The sequence below is a fragment of the Microcaecilia unicolor genome, chromosome 7 (assembly GCF_901765095.1).
Source record: "Microcaecilia unicolor chromosome 7, aMicUni1.1, whole genome shotgun sequence".
In the NCBI taxonomy this organism is placed as follows: Eukaryota; Metazoa; Chordata; class Amphibia; order Gymnophiona; family Siphonopidae; genus Microcaecilia; species Microcaecilia unicolor.
In genome coordinates this window covers 53913002-53931744 of record NC_044037.1, presented here as the reverse complement: position 1 = coordinate 53931744, position 18743 = coordinate 53913002, and the positions used below count along the sequence as shown (strand labels likewise).

General features: G+C 40.9%; 1 protein-coding gene across 2 annotated transcripts in view; it reads left to right on the top strand.

The window, feature by feature from the left end:
• Nucleotides 1–17760, top strand: part of BRWD3 (bromodomain and WD repeat domain containing 3) — a 195306-nt gene extending 177546 nt beyond the window's left edge. Inside the window, exons 38-40 of one of the 2 annotated variants that reach the window (XM_030209053.1) lie at nt 2620–2717; nt 9798–9953; nt 14138–17760. In XM_030209053.1, the coding sequence (XP_030064913.1) occupies nt 2620–2717; nt 9798–9953; nt 14138–14841 (958 nt within the window). In that variant the 3' untranslated portion in view covers nt 14842–17760. Of the gene's footprint in view, nt 1–2619; nt 2718–9797; nt 9954–14134 lie in introns of both variants that reach the window. The other variant, XM_030209052.1, reaches the window with a different exon arrangement.
• Nucleotides 17761–18743: the final 983 nt, after the last annotated feature.

Here is an 18743-nt window from a genome sequence, read left to right as displayed (position 1 = left end):
GTTATGGCCATCATATGCCAGATTTCCAAATTCAGTACTTCTCTTGGAAATGTGAAAAAAAAAAACCCCACTGGTTTCACTCCCCCATATCCTAGTGCAGTGCTTCTCAACCCAGTCCTGGGGCACACCAAGCCACTCAGTTTTTCAGGATATTTACAGTGAGTGTGTGTGAGATAGATTTGCATACCCAGTAGGCAGTGCATGCAAATCTTTTTCATGCATATTCATTGTGGATATCCTGAAAACCTGAGTGGCTGGATCTGCCCCAAGGACTGGCTTGAGGAGCACTGTTCTTGTGGATCCTTAAGAAAGCATTGAATCCTGGGACCTCCCTCACAAGATCTTTCCCATTCCAGTTAAGCTACTAAGAAACAACATTCCTAGTTACCAGGGGAATATTAACTTTCATGATAGCTCCTTTAACAAGTTCGTTTGAGTCCCAGAAGACAACACTATCTCAGGTCCTTCAGCCCTGGAAGAAAAATTTCCAACCTTAGCTGAGAGTAAGCTTGGGAGGTGGAGGACAGGGCTAAGAGAAGCTTCCTCAGTTGACAAATCAAACTGTTCTCCCACTGGACCCAAAGTGGAGCAATCAATTGATTGAATACTCTTAACTGCAGTTGAAACAAAAGAATCCTTTACACCTTCTGCTCTGGTCCCTTAGCTGTATCAGGAGCTCTCTTTATCTTTCTTCTTTCCCATTCTCGGATAGTTCAGTGTCATTCACCAGGCTGTCTCTATCACTCCCTTAAAAGCTCCACTTAAGCTCTGCTTGGGCTCCGAAAGGGATCCAAAAGAGCATTCCCCATTTGGAATGTGGCTATGTACTTCCGTAAGGCTAACCTTTCATAGTCAGACGCCAGGATGATCCAAGATGGTTTACAAGTCTTTTATCGGTAGCTATAACACACACACATAGGATCAAAATCTCAAATGGATCTAGGTGCAGATACACAATCACAAGTAGAGTGAGACTCGGCACCGGCCGTGTTTCGGCTTCCCAGCCTTCCTTAGGAGTCCTCTTCATCAAACTTGTGACGCACCAGAGGTAACAAGTCAACTAGATCCTGATAAGTGAATTTCATGTGACAATGTCTGTGACAGCATATGAGAACAGTGTTTTTCATCCAAAGAGAAAACCCAGCAGTATAGCTGATAGCGTTCTTCTATAACGCTGTTGTTATATGCTCTATCCTAGGATTAGATAATGATGTCACTTCCTGTAAAATGAGTGGATGGCTCAGGAGCGGAAGTCATCTGTTATCAGGTTCCAACTTCTTTCGCTGTTGCCCTCATGCTTGTCCAGTCCCTGAGCCACTCCCTCCCTGTTATATTTAATTGGCTATCACGCTATGTAACTTGCTGAGAAAGAACTTGCATTTTCTGTCCCAAATGTGCCCGACAAAACAGTTTTTAATTGAAGTTCCTTACTTGCTAATTTATTTCACATAGGCCAGTGTATTTAGTTTGTTACTATGCTTTCTATACTTGTGGCTATAAATCATCAAAACAGATTAAATAAATCTTTAAAGATAATGTTCAAAGGGAAAGAAAGACAAGAAAAAGGCGAAAGAGATAGGATGGACTACTGTACTGCCAAGAGCCCCATGCATCACTCCGTCCCCCAAACACAAAAGAGTCTATCCCCCATGTCCGCTCCAAAGAAAAAAAAAGTTTTAAATCCTTCTTTAATTGTCACACTACTTGATTCTATAAGGTTGCAAGGGTCCAAAGAGAAGGAGCAAGGTAGAAAAAGCAGCATCTTGAGTAAAATGAAGATGCACTAAAGCAGGGGACAGAAGAAACAGGAAGTTGTCAGTATAGGATCAGAGACATTAATGTAGATGATGTGTGATTAGCGAGTTGGCGAAAGAGTGGTGTGCTGTGGAAAAGTGATCTGTGTGTAAGGATTAGAAGTGAAGGAACTGTGCCTAAAACATTAATCCATACAAATTTAAATTGCACAGTTTTTGTTACAAAAAGATACTGGGGTGTAATGATTAGAGCAACATGCTAGGAAGAAGTGCTAGTTCAACAACAATTGTGAACCAGCAGCAAGGTTTTGGGCCTGGAAGGAATTTGCTTCCATTGCTGCTGGATTTCTTACAGCTGCAGTGTTTTTCACCCTGCTCCAGGATTCCCTTATTGGGAGAGCAGTCCTGCATTCACAAAATTGGACTTGGTGAACCTCTGGCTGCTTTCAGCTTGACCTACCATATAACTTTGAGTTCAAACTTCAGGAGAATATAGTGGCATGTCAACTTGACCACCTTTTGCCTGATTTTCCTAGTTAGTGCAGCCACTTTTGTAATACACAGCTTTTTTTTTCCTGTCTTTAGAAATGGTAGTAATTTACATTTTCAGCCTGTTTTGTTGTATGAAATGGATTATGCAGATTTGTTTTTACAGTTTCAGAAACAGGTACCATATCTTCAGCCATAGGGTGCTTACTAAAATAGTCTCTAGTAACATTATTACAAACATTTTTCTGGCTTGTTACTGTGCCACATGAGGCTCTTTATCAAGGTATCTTTAGAAAACTTGATGTGGCCCTTAGAAGAAAAGAGGAGATGAATTATGCTAACTGACTAGAATGCCTTGATATTTTTGTTATTCCAGTCCTAAAGGAAAGCAGAAACAAACCAAGGTACAGCCCAAACCTGTCCACAATACCTCACTGCCATTAACCAGGACAAATTCATCAGTCTCATCTCAAGGTAAGGAAGTGAAAACTTTGGAAACCCTTTTAAAAATTCAGACACAAATTAAAGTTTTGTTTTGTGTTGAGCAGTAAGTTGGGGCCTAAGTGCCTTGAGTACAGAATTTTAAAGTGTGTTAAAGTTATAGGAAGTATAGTATAGTATTTTCTAACATTTTGGAGGTTACTACCATCTTGTTTCAAACTGTACTCAGACAGTAGCAGAACCAAAATCCTAGCATCAACCTCTAACCACTAGGTCATACCATCTACCCATGCAGAGGGTAATTTTAGAGAGCATTTTTTGCATATAAAACATACTCTACTTGCAGAAGAGGACTCATAAAATTGTCAAATATATGTGACTTTCCAAGAGGCATATTTTGGGCAGAGCTGTGGTACAGTTTCAAAATATAAATGCACACATAGAAGGCAACTCTCTTTTAATGGACGCCAGTGTTTAGGCACCCTGAGACCACACAGTAGGCGACTGTTGTATAATGGAACCTGAGAGTCAGATTCCTGTACAGAATACAAGCGTAATCTGATGTATGGTGCTTTTTCAGTAAGATTTGCTTGCCATCTACCGACTGCTGGAGGTTATTTGGTTGACCCTTTGCTCTTGCTTTTCTGTTCATGGGTCGTATGTATGGGTTTGCGTCCTAATTCTTTCCATTATGCCTGAAAATTAGGCACCCGCCATTACACTACACATACAGCTGGTGTAATTGCAGGTGCCTAAGTGTGGCAGGATGGTAATTTGCAGTATTCTGTAAGTGGGAGCCCTGACTATGTCCTGCCCATGCTGAACCCCTGTGTACACCTGCATTGCACAAAAACGTGCTGTGCAAGTTAAGAGGGTATTTATGGAATAGTGCATAGGCACCCTGCTAGCATCTATACGGGTATGTGTGCTCATATGCTCGTACGTATTCTTTACATTTATCTGTGTAATGCATGCATAAATGCGGGGGTGTAGATTATAGAATTGCACTTTCAGAGTATATGTGTACATTAATATCAGCTTCTGAGCAGGTGTAAATTTATGCAGGAGAATTTGTATTCTACTAGGGGTTATTGTACAAGCCTATTTTGTAAGGACACATAGGTCTCTGTCGTCTTTATAAAATCAGTGTCTTTGGGGGTATTTCATATAGGAACCTCCCTCTTATGAAATTACCCCCATAGTGGGCAATTTCAAATCCATTTCCACAGGTAAAGCGTTAGGTTATCCGTGAAAGTGGGTTTTCCTAAAATAGTCCACCCTCTGGTCAGGCAAAATTATAAATATACAACCTATATGGGGCTAAGTTTATAACTGCGTTTCTGTGGAAAATCTAGAAGGGTGCCTATTTTATAACTGCAAACAAATATCAAAACAGCTTATTAAAAATGACTAATGTATCAGCAAAAACAAATATCAAAAATAAATAAATGTGTGAAGACTTTCACAGAAGGGAGATTAGCAGCAGACCTAACAGCCTAAAGATTTAACTCTACCGTAGGTTCTAATCATAAGTCCAAAACATCCTACTTTGTCATCAAAAATTGCTTTGTAATGTGCCCAGCTAGTCTTGTCTGAATTCACCCCCCAAAAATGTAATAAGTGGCAATCTTCAAATAAAGTAAATCTTGTAAATAAACTTATCTGCTCAGCTGCCACAGAAAAGAACCTGTAGAAATCCTGACATGAATTCATATTCCAAGTAGTAGAACTGCCTCAGGAAAATTCACTGTCTTACAAGTTGATCCTCAAAAGCGCCTCTTACACATCTTCAAATGGCTCTGTGTGTAGTTCATTTTCCTGGTAGTCATACTTTTTACTAGTGAGGGCGGTTATAAAATTACTCCTATAATATTTTAATTATCCAGTGAAACAAAAACGTTATAATTTACAGTATTATGTAAGAACTTTTATTCACAGCTGTTACTAGTTAAGGGGTTCTTTTACTAAGCTGCATTAAGTAGCTAGTGCGGTTCTTACCGTCAGTAGAAGCGAGTGCAGAACTACGGTAACCTCTACCATGCATTTAAACAAGATCAAGTTCCAAAACGCCACATTAGCTGCTTAATGTGGGTAGGGGTGAGAATTGGCCATGACCTGGGTGGGTGGAGGAGTGGATGGCAGTAACAGCTAGTACTGAAGTTGGAGCTACATGCTAGCTGTCATGACTGCCGAAAGCACAGCGGCACTTAGCACCACTTCAAGAGGAGGCGCTGTAGGAGTAGAGGAGTGGCCTAATGGTTACTACAGTGGGTTGCGGACCTGGGGAACCGGGTTTGATTCCCGCTGCTGCCAGTCGGTCAGTAGTGAATTGAGATCCTGGGGAACCAGGTTCAATTCCCCCTACAGCTCCGTGTGACCCTGGGCAAGTCACTTAGCCCTAAGTTGCCCCAGGTACAATATATAACTTAGATTGTGAGCCCATTAGGGACAGTGTGAAATACCTGTATTAGAAATTGTAAACCGCATAGTCGCATCAGGAATCACTTGTGGTACATCAAGTGCTAATAAATAAATGTGTTACAGCAGTGAAGTAGCATGGCTGCTGTCAAAACTTAGTTCCATGGCAGCAGTCCTTTCCACATATCCAGTGCACCCCTTTCACTTGTACCCCCACAGCCCAACATGCCCACTTATTCTGATACCCTCCTCCACACATCTGATCCTCCCATGAAGGCCCTTCACAGGTCCTATCCACTACTACTACTTATCATTTTCTATAGTGCTACTAGACATACAGAGCACTGTACATATTATATGTGGGTACTTTTCCTATCCTCAGTAGGCTCACATTCTAAGGTATTTTTTGTAACTGGGACAATGGAGTGTTAAGTGACTTGCCCTGGATCACAAGGAGCTGCAGTGGGAATCAAACCCAGTTCTCCAGGATCTCAGCCCACTGCCCTAACCATTAAGCTACTCCTCCACCCCTGTACATAAACCCCATCAAGTCCAAAAGCCCTGCCCAGAAAACCTCTTTCCTTTGATGCTGTCCCCCCCCGGGACCAACCTGGGAAACGTCTATGGTGATCTGTGGTGGCCAGGCAGGACCAGTCCCCTTTTTTTTTGCCAAGCTCACAGCTGGGCTACAAAATGGCTACCATTACCCTTAGCAGTAGTCTTGCGGTACTACCTCTAAGGGGCATCTTTCTATATATGGAAAAAGTCTCCTGATAAGTATTTTAGTATATACCTAAGGAGGACAGTTTCCAACAGCCATTTACCTGGGTAAAAGTATTATTTGGAAAGTCCCACTCTCCCTGTGCATAAAAGTACAGGCTGATAGTTCTTTTGAGTCTGTGTGGCTGTCAAGATCATTGAGCTCAGGGTAACAAAGCAGGGAACAGCGCAGCATGAAGCAGCAGTAATATTGAACGCCAAGCAATAAGCTAAGTGTATTGCATTATACATTGAGTATGTTCTAGAAATTAATACGTTATTTTCATAAAAATTCTTTATTTCAAAAAAATCTATTATTAATAGAATTTACCAGACAATTGCGGTCCATTAAGAATTTTTGGGGCCGCACATAAGGGGTTTTTGCCTATGATGAAGAGAAGACTAGTTGGTCTATTTTAGCTCCGACAGATGGATATTTGATCTGGAAGCTCTTTGAGGCTTTTCCCCCATTACTATTGTAGTTTTGTATTGAGTGGAAGCATTTGTATTTAGAATTTGTTCCTATCTCCACACCACCAAGCACATTTGTTTAGAAGATCATTGCTTTGCCTTGACTGCAGTTGCTGTTTGCTACCCCCCTTCAAAGATGCTGCCCTAGATCACCTAATCTTACCTAATGGTTGGGCTGGTCCTGGTTGTGGGAGTTGCTGTCTCCCTTAAGATGCTGGATAGTGGGAGGAAGTGACGTCACTGCTGGGTTATGGGAAGCTCCATCAGGACCTTTGATAAAAGCTATATTTCCCAGCTCCCCAGAGGATTTTGCCCTTCTCTTCTTCGTAGAGTTAATTTTTGAGCATCATGTTGATATGTAAGAAATGAAAAATTCAAATTTGTGTTGGAGCATGGTGGAGAGACTCAGCCCGCATCGCAGAGGGTTGCAATCCCCGCCGGCAAATGGCACTGGCAGACTCTGACTCATACAGAGAGCCACGCGGAGACCTCCTTGCAAAGATGAAAATTCTACCCACACAATAACCAGTTGGTTTAAGGACGTTAAAGCAGAATTATTGGCAGTGCAGGCTGATATTAAAGCTGTGGTAGCTGACCTGAAAACTGATATGTGAGACATTGGAAACAGAATCGAACAGGCTGAAGGTCAGCTTGATGGTATTGATGACACAATGTAATCACTTGAATCGGAATTTCAATGCGAAACTAAATTGTGCCAGGAGTTACAACTAGCATTGGAGAACTTAGACAATCGCTCCAGGCGCTGCAACCTTAGACTTACCAAAGATGAAAATTATCGCAATTGCCTGCAAGTTGTTAGACATTTGTGAGATGTTACTGCAGGGGCCTAATAGTGACACTACAGAACAAAACACTTGTTTGGTGGTTCTGGATAGAGCCCATAGGAGCCTGGGGCCTCAAAGAGATAAGACTCCAAGGGATATAATAGTCTGCTTTCATGATTATGGAGTTAAAGAACGAATCTGGCGCAAAGCTCATGCTATGGGAGAAATGAAGTGGGATAATTGCCAGATAGTGATTTTGCATGACTTAGCACGGAGTACCCTTGTAAAGCGTAGGGAAATGTGCAAGATCACAAAATATCTACAGTGGCTGGATTAAGATATCGCTGGCTACATCCTTTTGACTTGTTGGTGACTGGGTGGGGGGGCTAAACTACCATTACTGAAGAGTGGGAGGCCCTTGCAGAGCTGGGCTGCACTGATTTACCGGTCCATATCTCCCAGTGGGAGCCGCAACAATCATGCTTGGCAGTCAGTGTGCCCTAAGCAGGAGAGCTGGAAGGATGAATCATCTACGGGGAGATCTCCTGCTACGTGACTCAATGGATCTGGAATTTCTGGATTCTCATTTTGTTCCTGATCATAGGGGAACCCAGGGATCTGGATTCCAGCTCTTTTGAAGCTCTGTTGTTAATTTTGTTATTGTTTCTGATGTGTTTGGCCATGGTTTTGACTGCTGTGTGAGTGTGGTTTGATTGTATGTATGGTTTATGTGGCTTCAGGTTAAGGGGGGCAATTTTTTTGGGAGGTATAGTTGGGCTGTTTGGGAGCTGGGTGTGATAATATGAGGGTGGTTTAAGTGGCCTGGTGATGTGTTTCTTCCTCTACTTATAGCTGGCTGCTGCGGATCAGAGCCAGCTACCATTGGGATCTGATGGGGTACGGAAGGGGAATATTGGGGGGGAGAGTGGGAAAGGGAGGACACTTGGGTGGAATTAAGGGGCAGGGTTTTCAGGTGGGTACATGAAATGTCAATGGTATGAATAATCCAGGGAAATGTAGTATTGTTTTTCGCAAATTACATAGTCTCAGGTGGGATGTGGTTATGTTACAAGAAACACATATACGGAATTGTGTCCAACATCTCTTGCAATCTAAAGCTTATTCAGATTGCTTTACTCATTTTGATCCCTCAGGGGAGAAATGGGGTGGACTAGCACTCTACATTAGATGGGGCACTCCCTTTGTTCAGGAAGGAATTTATAAGAACCTTCTGGGGCAAAGTTTAGCGATTGGAGTATGGTTGCGGGGGTCACCATTATACGCTGATTAATAATATTTGCACCCAATATGGGGCAAGGGGTTTCTTTTGTTCCCTGCAAGAGGCCCTTTCTGATTTGTTTCAGGGTACTGTGCTTTTCGGAGGGGACTTCAATTTAACTCTGGGGGGCAACTGGGAATCATTTGACGGGAGGATCTAGAGCTGGTTCTGCTGTCCCAGAAGCAACTATTTCACCTGGTTAAAATGTTTGATCTCTTGGATGTTTGGTGTTTACAACATGCAGGTCAGCAAACTTACTTCTTCTGTTCCCATACTCAGGATACGTATACACACACAAATGTAATGTAGTGTAACAGAAGTTTATGGGGTCAAGTTGCGGATTCACACATTGACAGCATACACATCTCAGACCATGCTCCTGTTTGGTTTGAACTGGGGGCTCAGCGTGTAGTTAGACTCTGGAACTCATTGCCAGAGAAGATAGTGACGGCAGCTGGCCTTGCTGAGTTTAAAGGGGGTCTGGACAGATTCCTGAAAGAAAATCCATTTATCATTATTACATTTTGGGTTTTTGCCAGGTTCTTGGGGCCTGGATTGGCCGCTGTCGGAGACAGAGTGCTGGTCTTGATGGACCTTTGGTCTTTTCCCAGCGTGGCAGTGCTTATGTACTTATGGAGAGAGACGCCAAACTTTTTGGAGGCTTAACAAGCACCTACTGGGTGATCCGGAGATTTGTGATGATATTTGGGTGGTTGTACACTCTTTTTTTAGACTGTAACAATAGTGAAACTGTTACTGATGGTACGTTGTGGGATGCTGTGAAAGCAGTGGTGAGAGGGCATTTGTTTCAATGGAGTGCGTGGAGAAAGAGAGCTAGGGAGCAGCTCGAGCTTCGTCTTCATGCCCAGTTAGTAGATTTGGAGAGGAAACAGCACCAGTGGCCCACTGCGGACCTTTTAGCACACTTGAAAACTTGTAGATTTGAGTTACATAGGCTGCAACTGGACAGGATAGAGTTTATGCATCATTTGCTTAATCAAAAAATGTTTGAATTAATAGACTACAGAGAAACATATGTGAGCATGAATTGGGACACAATTCCAGAACACACAAAATTGGATTAAATCACTAAACTACAAGAAAGTTATTTGGCTTTACATTTTCTTTAACGCGAGAGTGTTGTATATAAAAACCTTGTCCAGTGATGTGCATTTTAAGGTGTTGCTTTTAAGAAATAGTACCAGGTGGTCAACCTGCCACCCAGTTGAATGGAAAGTTAAATTAATTTAAAAGTTCATCACCATCATCAAGTTTAATGTGTGATATGAAGGCTAGCAGCTATGGTACACCAGTTCTTTAATAGGCTTTTTTCTGTCTTTCACCCATGTTTCCAAACCTTGAAAATTTACATTTCCTAACGTTGCTGCTTTATATTCTTAGTTTCGGATACTACTGAAGAGCGTTGTGGGTCAGTCAATGATGAAGACATGGATAACCAGCCATCATCATCTGGTTCCAATGCACAGAACAGAAGTGAACAAAGCACTGATCCAGTAAGTGCTAGAAACTCCAGGAGCAGAAGTACACCGGTGAAAGGTAATCACTTCCCTTTCAGACTATTTGAAGCTAATGACTAACATGTGCTGCTGTAGGCTGAGGCTGTGTGTTAGTTTACCATAGATCTCATTTCATGTGGTGGGACCCAGTTACTAATAATGTATGTTAACATGGCAGTGTACATTAATAATTCTAGCTATTAATCGGTTTAGCTGCTAGTAAAACTGGATCAGCTTCAAGAATTATTTTAGATATAGGTTTTTAAGGAGCTTATTTTTTTTTTCCAAACAAAATGCACGGCATGCTACCTAATTGTTGACTTTGCCAGGAAAAAAAGACCATTCAAATCTGAATAAAAGTCAACAATTAGGTAGCATGCCGTGCATTTTGTTTGGAAAAAAAAATAAGCTCCTTATTATGCCAGTTCTCTCACATGCCTGTTTCTCATTTAGCAGAAAATTACCTCTAAGAACAGTTTTAGAATTTTGTGTAAATGTAGGTATTGTACTTTTTTGTAAAGTGTTTGTAACCATACAGATACTTTTGCATTATGGAAAATAGCTAAAGGGGAAGGGTGAGAAGAGCGCTCGTCCCTATATTTGATTCACTAATCAGAAACGGAGAAGGAAACATGCCAGTGCAAGACCTTAGGAGGGGGCAGGGAGGGAATCCTTCAAAAACGCCGAAAAATTTCAAAAGAAAGGCAAGTTGAAATGTGAGCAAAAGCATTTTAACAACTTCGTTAGACGTGTTTCTCAAATTTCTTCTGCTTTCAGAGTGTATCTAGAGGGTTGACCTCAGTCCAACGGGCCACTGTTAGGAGATCTGAGTTAACTTTCAAATCCAGCTCTTGATCTTTGGGCTGACCACAGGAAGAAAAGCTAGAGAGGTTAGGGCTTTTCAGCTTGCAGAAGAGACACCTGAGGGGGAGGTATGATAGAGATGTATAAAATCCTGAGTAGGGTGGAATGGGTAAACGCAAATCGACTGTTTACTTTTTCAGAAAGTACAAAGAGTGAGGGACATGCCATGAAGTTACTTGCTGCATTTTTAAAAAATCAGAGAAAATACATTTGTACTTGTCAAATAGTTAAGTTCTGAACTTGTTGCCAAAGAAAGTGGCAAAAGCAGTCTCAAGTGTGGTGCTCTAGGGAGAGCAACCACTGAGAGTGAAACAAATCACAAGGAAGATAGGTGACAAGACTGACTCGTCCAAGGAGGTAGGCACGAATGTTGGAATTGGAAGTGGTGGAGTCATGGAAGGACTGGCCGACTCATGGCAACCATTGATTATAAGTTTGCAGCAGTGGTGGGCAACATCGAGGAACTGGTGACAGTGGTGAAGGAACATATCGATAAGATTTGATGATGTTCAAGGCCGGGTCAGCTTGGTGGAGGATGCCCTTGCCATTGCAATGAACCAGCATGGACACTGGAGAAGAAGGTGGCCATATGATGGTAAAACAGGATGACATGGAAAACTACGGACACCGGAACAACTTGCATGTGTTGGGCATCCTTGAGTGAGAGAAGGGAGGAGACACAATTTCAGAGACAAGCATATGATTATGAATGTGGCCAGGTGAATGGGTGAGAAGAAATTTTGTCATGATTTCTCTACGGAACTACAAAAGCAGTGGGAGAGCTTTGCTGACGTTAACAAGGGATTGAGCTATGCACTGCTGTATTGTGCTAAACTGCATGGTCAGTTTAATGACAGTCCTCACATCTTTGACTCTGCAGTGGCTGTGAAGAGTTTCTTGCTGGCGTCATCATCAGAGACTGTGCAGTAAGGAGAGGGGCAGGAATAGCTGTACACCGGGAGCAGTACATGGTTGCAGGGCCTGGGAGAGGATGACCAGTGGAAGTTTTGAATCTGTGACTTTTGGGACTTTGAAAATGGACTTTGGAGCAACATGGGGAGGGGGAGGAGGTTGGGAGTTTATTGGTGGGTATTTGGTAAAGGGGAGGGGGAAGTTCATGGTTAGTTTGACAAAGGGGGAGTGGGGCAGGCAGAGGTGGTTTAATGGAGAATGAGCACAATGGGTCCCAACCTGGAGTTCCAACTGGGGGCGTCTCATTCTCATAGGGAGGTGGCCAGTGTCCTGTTTTCCTGGTTTGGGGGGGGGGGGGGGGGGGTAGCAGTGATAACAGGGAAACAGCTTGGGGCAGATGGGTGGAGGGGGGACTAGAGGTGTTGAGAGGATGTGGAGGATCAAGTTGGAAGGAGGATTATGAGTTTGCAAAATGTTTCACAACAGGAGGAGAAAGTTACAAAAGGGATAATCTGCAGAGCATCATGGCGTAGCTAAGTTGAATCATAGAGGAAAGCAGAGTGTGATTGGCTTACACATACGTCTTGCATGGGGTTGGAATGCCAGGATTGAAAGTGTATGTGGTTACCCTTAACGTGAGGGGAGTAGTCAGCCCAATCAAATCTTCAAGGTTGTTGCAGTACTTTAAGAAAAAAAAAGGCCTAATTAGTACTGTTGCAGGAGACTCTCTTACTAGGCTTAGACATAAGGAATTGGGTTGGCCAGGTGGCTGCTGCTTACCATAATTCTAAAAGTTTGGGACTGTTGTGTTTTGATTCACAAATCCCTATCCCTGCAGATCCACAAGAGCGTGATGGATGCTAAGGGAAGATGCATGTTGTTGCATTTTGCTCTGAATGGTGTAGAATTTGTGCTATCGAGCATGTATGGACCTAATGCAGAGAGGGAGGGGTTCTATGAGGGATTAATGTAACAGCTCCCCGGAAGGGAGGAAAGGGGAGTCAAGGGCCCTACTTGATTTGATGTAGGGTCTGGGAGTAGAGGACATTTAGAATAAGTTTCTCCCCAGCACCAAACTGTACTTTTTCCTTGCTTTCCTAGCTCCAGAATCTATTATTGAGAGTGAGATCTTATCCTGTCACTTCTCTGATCACTATCCAGTTACTTTGGAGATGCAAGTGGAAGAGTATATTAGACAAACCACTACATGGAGACTGAATGACTTGCTTTTAAGCAGGAAAGCTTTTGTAGAGTTGCTGTTCAGAGAAATGTGTGAATTCATAACCCTGTCGGTATGATGTGGTACTAAGATGGAAAACACTGAAAGCAGTGCTGTTTGGCCACATCATTAGCAATGCAAGAAGCATAATATCCCTGTTGCGTGGGTACTTGTAAGACTCCAAGGAGAAGGATCGTAGAAGTATAAAGCTCACCCAAGTCCCTGAGGAAATTGTTGAGATGAAACCTGTAGCATCGGGCATTGAAGGGGAGCGATTTGGAGTTGCTGATGAAGCTTAAAAATTTGCTGCAAGAGTAGTGGTGGAAGATAAGTACATTTATACATATATATAGTTTTACACTCATTGAATGTGAAAGATACATTAGAGCAATAAACTTTAAGCACATTTTGTTGGAATTTGCCCTATGAAAGATAATTTTTAAAAAATCCACCTGATTAACGGTTATAACTTTGAAGACCGTGGCATGGGTGAGTCATTCATCAGAGGGTTTCTCCATTTTCACATATTAGTTTGACTATATTTTCCATGGTTTTGTTGAGCTTTGATATTGGTTTACCACTGGATAGGGGATTGTTATGTTATTTTTGGATTCCCACATTGTGCAGCAGGAAGTTGGTAGGGTAAAAAAAAAAAAGTGCTTCTAAATAGTGCTTATCACTAATGTCATGTTTGCTATTTTCCCTATATCTCAGCGAAAAACGATTTGTCAACATTAACTGGTACTTTAAAAATAAAGATAGTTTCAAAGAAAAGAAAGGAATGTAGGGCTACTAATAAGGAGTGTAGTTCAACAGATCGGTTAATTAAGGTGTACTACCCAAGCTTAAGGGAGATGAGACACGAATTTGAAAATGTGGCAGTTCTCATGAGCTCATTATCAAGGTTTCCTTCTGATTGGACTTGGAAACGGCATTAAAATTCTGTATACATAGTATCAATTGAAACATTCTTTCTGTTATTAAAGATTCCGTAATACGTAGGTGAGGTATGTGTTACAAAGACTTCAAATAAAAAGGATAAGTGAAAATAATTTAACAGTAACGATGAAAAATGGTCTGTATGAAAGTCCTTTTTCTGTAGAATATCATAGTTTATGCTAAATAGGTTTCTGGAACTGGATTTCTTGTGACAGGAATGATAACATATTTTTATTATTAAGACTATCAAATAATTTAATCTCTTGTTTTTTTTTTCCCCATCTCAGCAGAGTACGCCAATGGACCTCTTACAAATGGTGCTGAGGAAATCCCTGCAAATGGAAAGAGAAGGTTGCTGAATGTTTCAGAAGAAAATGAAAGTCTAGGAGAAGAACAGGGGAGTGAAAAACAGGTGAACGCAAAGGAATTGAAAGAAAAACCACAATCACCTTCGTCCTCAGAAAGTGGGAATACAAGATCCAGTCTGAGCTCTAAGAGTGAATCCGAATCCAGATCTAGTTCAGATTCTGAATCAAACACTAGGTCAGATCAGGACTACTTTGATGGTGATCATGACTACAGTAAAGCAGTGCGGACAAAACCCAAAACAAAACGAAAAATTGAAAGTGGAAGAGGACGAGGGAGAGGGCGGGGAAGGGGCAGGGGAAGGGGGCGAGGGAGAGGACGAGGGAGGGGCAGGTGGAAAGGGAGAGGAGGTGGCTATGCTGTGGAAGCCTGCAGGGGTCCTGGTATAAAGCGTGCACGGATTACAGATGACGAAGATGAGAGTGACTTTGTTGCACGGTTTAGGAAGCAACCTCGAATTAAAACGAGAAACCAGGGCCGGAGAACTGTATTGTACAATGATGATTCCGATAATGATAACTTGGTGCACATAGAGGATCCCCTGAACCTTGGTACTTCTAGGTCAGGCCGGGTCCGCAAAATGACAGAAAAGGCCAGGGTCAGCCATCTCATGGGTTGGAACTATTGATAAATATGAATTTCAGGACAGTTTTAAAGGGGAAAATGGAATTTTAAAAATGGCCTTCTACTGCAGGGATTCTACCAGAAGATCTACCAAGCAAATTGTGTGGAAGACTCCACTCACCTTTAATACTGGTGCTTAAACATGATGCCAATATGCATTTATTTTGAGACTTCAGATTTCCACACTTCATTGAACATGGCAAGCCTTATTTATTAGGCCTTAAATTATAGGATCCATCCCAGAGAAAGACACTGCAGTTCCGTTGTGTTAAAGGAGCTTCCATTGTCACTGAAGTAGCATGTCTTTCTTCTATCCTGATACAACATCATATTTTTGTTGCTGTTTTTAGTTTTCTCTGTTTTGTTTTACCCTTTTTTTATGTATCATACAAAGGAACAACTTCTTAAAGTATTTTATATGTTTTGGGCAATTTGATTCCTCAGATACAGTAATAATTATAAATTTTTGCACAAAATACCAATCCTGATGGCAGCTATAAAATGTTTACAGTTTCTTTATCTAATGGAGGATCTTGATGATTTTCATCTTCCCAGGCCAAACATTCATGAACTGTACTTATGTACACTGGTACAACAGCTTTTGGGTCTTGATCTGCTTTCTAGTGTTTCTCCATCTGTGTAAAAGAGAGAAAGGATTGGTGCCTTGTAAATATGTATCAGATTTTTGATGTGATGTCATAATGTGTGCATTAACTTTATTAAAAAAAATTATGAAATTTTGGGCAGAAATTGCCAGGTGCAGCCATTGCTTGCATCTGTTTTGTTTTATGTTCTTATATTAATGTAGCTACTGTTAACATCGTGCACCAAAGGGTTATTCAGATATAAAGGTCTCGCATTTATGATCAACCGATTCTGTATCTAGTAGGTGGGCTAGCTTCCAAATGAGGTAATATAGGGCTTTAAGAGGAAATTGGTATTTTGAACTACTTAATCAAAGTGTAGCATCAAATGATGCAAATGTGAAGTAATACACAAAATTACAACCATTGCTAATTTTATTGGTTCTTAATTAATTTTTTATAAGCCTAAAATGCTTCCCAATTTTCCTCCCACATCAAATTAAGTCTGCTGCCTTTGATGACTGTGTTCATGTTGATCAGTGAAGCAACAGAAAAGATCTAACATGTCCAGTCATGGTGGCAGAAGCACTTAGTGGACCTTCCTGGTGCATTGTTCGGAAGGTATTGGACTTTTCAATGACACTTGATAGCATCCTCCTTGATTTCCCTTTTTGTATAACACAAGTTTTTACTCTGATGCTTTTGGTTGACAAGGACCATGTTTGAGCTCTTGGGAGTGTCTGTGCTAAGAACAGTTTTCTTTCCTAGTAGAATACATCAATCTTAAAAAAATGTGCCATTGTAATGTTTGTCTGGGGCCAATACAGAAGCCTCAACCAAAGGATCTAAATTCACTGAGGACGTCGGGGAATTTTGATGTTTGTGAGTGGAGGATTGTTATCCTTTATACTTTCAATTAGACTGACCACTATTTTATGTGTGGGGACTTCTCAAATATAATCATCTATACTATGTCCCAAACATCAAATGATTTCATATATATAGAATGCTTCTTATATCAGTTAATTTCCTTCAATAGCATAACTCTCTGTGATGAACAGAATTCATTCCATCTATCAACTTCATTTAAACAAAATCTTCTTTCCTTTTTTCGGGGATCATCAGATGCTCCTGCTGCTCTCACCATATGAATGCAGTGTTCAAACAATTGAAAAATGGTTGAGGCACAAATCCTCATTGATCAACCCGTTAAATTTTTCCTTATGCTTCTAATATTTCAATCGACTTTTTTTTTCAAGACAAATCCTTTTATAGTTTTCTCAATTTTGATTACAGAATCGTAGCAGCACTTATCTTTGAGTCGGCAGCATTTTTAAACAACAGGAGAACCTCCACCAACATGGCCAAGTTTCGAATATCTTCCTCAGGGAAGAGGTTCTCTAAAAAACAAAAATCAATTGTATAATCCCCAAAATTGCACTTATTTCTTCAGTGTAGTAAACTTTCTACATTATATCTTGTTCATTGCTTACAGCACCAGAGTAGTCATGCTCCCGTAACAGTTTAGAAAAAATGGCCGCGGTTTGTCGGCACAAGTATCTGATTAATATAGTACACAGCTGTTCACAAACTCAGTGTTTTGATTGGATCATGAAAACTATCTATCATCCAATCAAACCAAAGACCACCAGTCCAGTTCTGGGTTCAATCCTGCAGGATATAAGGTATTTCATTGAAATATCCACTGTTCTTTAAAATTTAAGAGTTCTGTCATATCACCACCCTCCCATCCCAACTGTATGTGATCCAGAATACTCCATTTGATGTCAGTAAGAAAATGTTGACAATCTATCCAATGTTGCACTAATGATGCCGTCAGCACTTGATTTTTAATTCTAGATTTGTGCTCATCTAGTCGAGCACACGCTGACCGGCTTGATCTACCATCGGATGGAAGGGTGGTGATATGACAGAACTCTTAAATTTTAAAGAACAGTGGATATTTCAATTAAATACCTTATATCCTGCAGGACTTAACGCTGAACTGGACTGGTGGTCTTTGGTTTGATTGGATGATAGATAGTTTTCATGATCCAATCAAAACACTGAGTTTGTGAACAGCTGTGTACTATATTAATCAGATACTTGTGCCGACAAGCCGCGGCCATTTTTTCTAAACTGTTACGGGAGCATGACTACTCTGGTGCTGTAAGTAATGAACAAGATATAATGTAGAATGTTTACTACACTGAAGAAATAAGTAAAGTGCAATTTTGGGGATTATATAATTGATTTTTGTTTTTTAGAGAACCTCTTCCCTGAGGAAGATATTCGAAACCTGGCCATGTTGGTGGAGGTTCTCCTGTTGTTTAAAAATGCTGCCGACTCAAAGATAAGTGCTGCTACGATTCTGTAATCAAAACTGAGAAAACTATAAAAGGATTTGTCTTGAAAAAAAAAAAGTCGATTGAAATATTAGAAGCATAAGGAAAAATTTAACGGGTTGATCAATGAGGATTTGTGCCTCAACCATTTTTCAATTGTTTGAACACTGCATTCATATGGTGAGAGCAGCAGGAGCATCTGATGATCCCCGAATAAAGTAAAGAAAATTTTGTTTAAATGAAGTTGATAGATGGAATGAATTCTGTTCATCACAGAGAGTTATGCTATTGAAGGAAATTAACTGATATAAGAAGCATTCTATATATATGAAATCATTTGATGTTTGGGACATAGTATAGATGATTATCTTTTATACTTTAGCATGCCACTTTGTATTTTCCCTTTGTCTAGAAACGTCAATGGCTGACATAGGAATGAAAAACTATCCACAGGCTTCATAGTGAAAGACCAAATGAAACCCTACTGAAGGCTTCTAATGTTTTCCTATTCACTAAAATAATATATTGGGACAAAGGCCATTTTATTGATCAGTATTAGACAGCAAAAGCCAGCCCATTCTCTAATTTATAGAAAAGGGAGTGGCACAAACTAGCCTTTTTGATTTTGTATTTCTAGCTTAGCACTTAACATCAACAAGGAATCAAAAGATAAATGGGAACACCATGCCTAAAATTTACTACAAATAATACAAACTCTTATGGTATACAAAGCTCATATCTTATACAGCATAGACATATATTCCCAGTCTAACCACTCATTATTTCACCTAAAAATCAACCGGCCAATATTTAAAGCGATTTAGCCAGCCACTGACCAGCTAAATCTCTTGGTCGAGGCTAGCCACTGACTTTCAGAGGCACTTAACTGGCTAAGTGCAGCTGAATTTCGCGATTAATTCCTAACTCAAAGCCGGCTATGTTATGGGCATTCCGAGCCTGGAGTCAGTGCTTGGCCG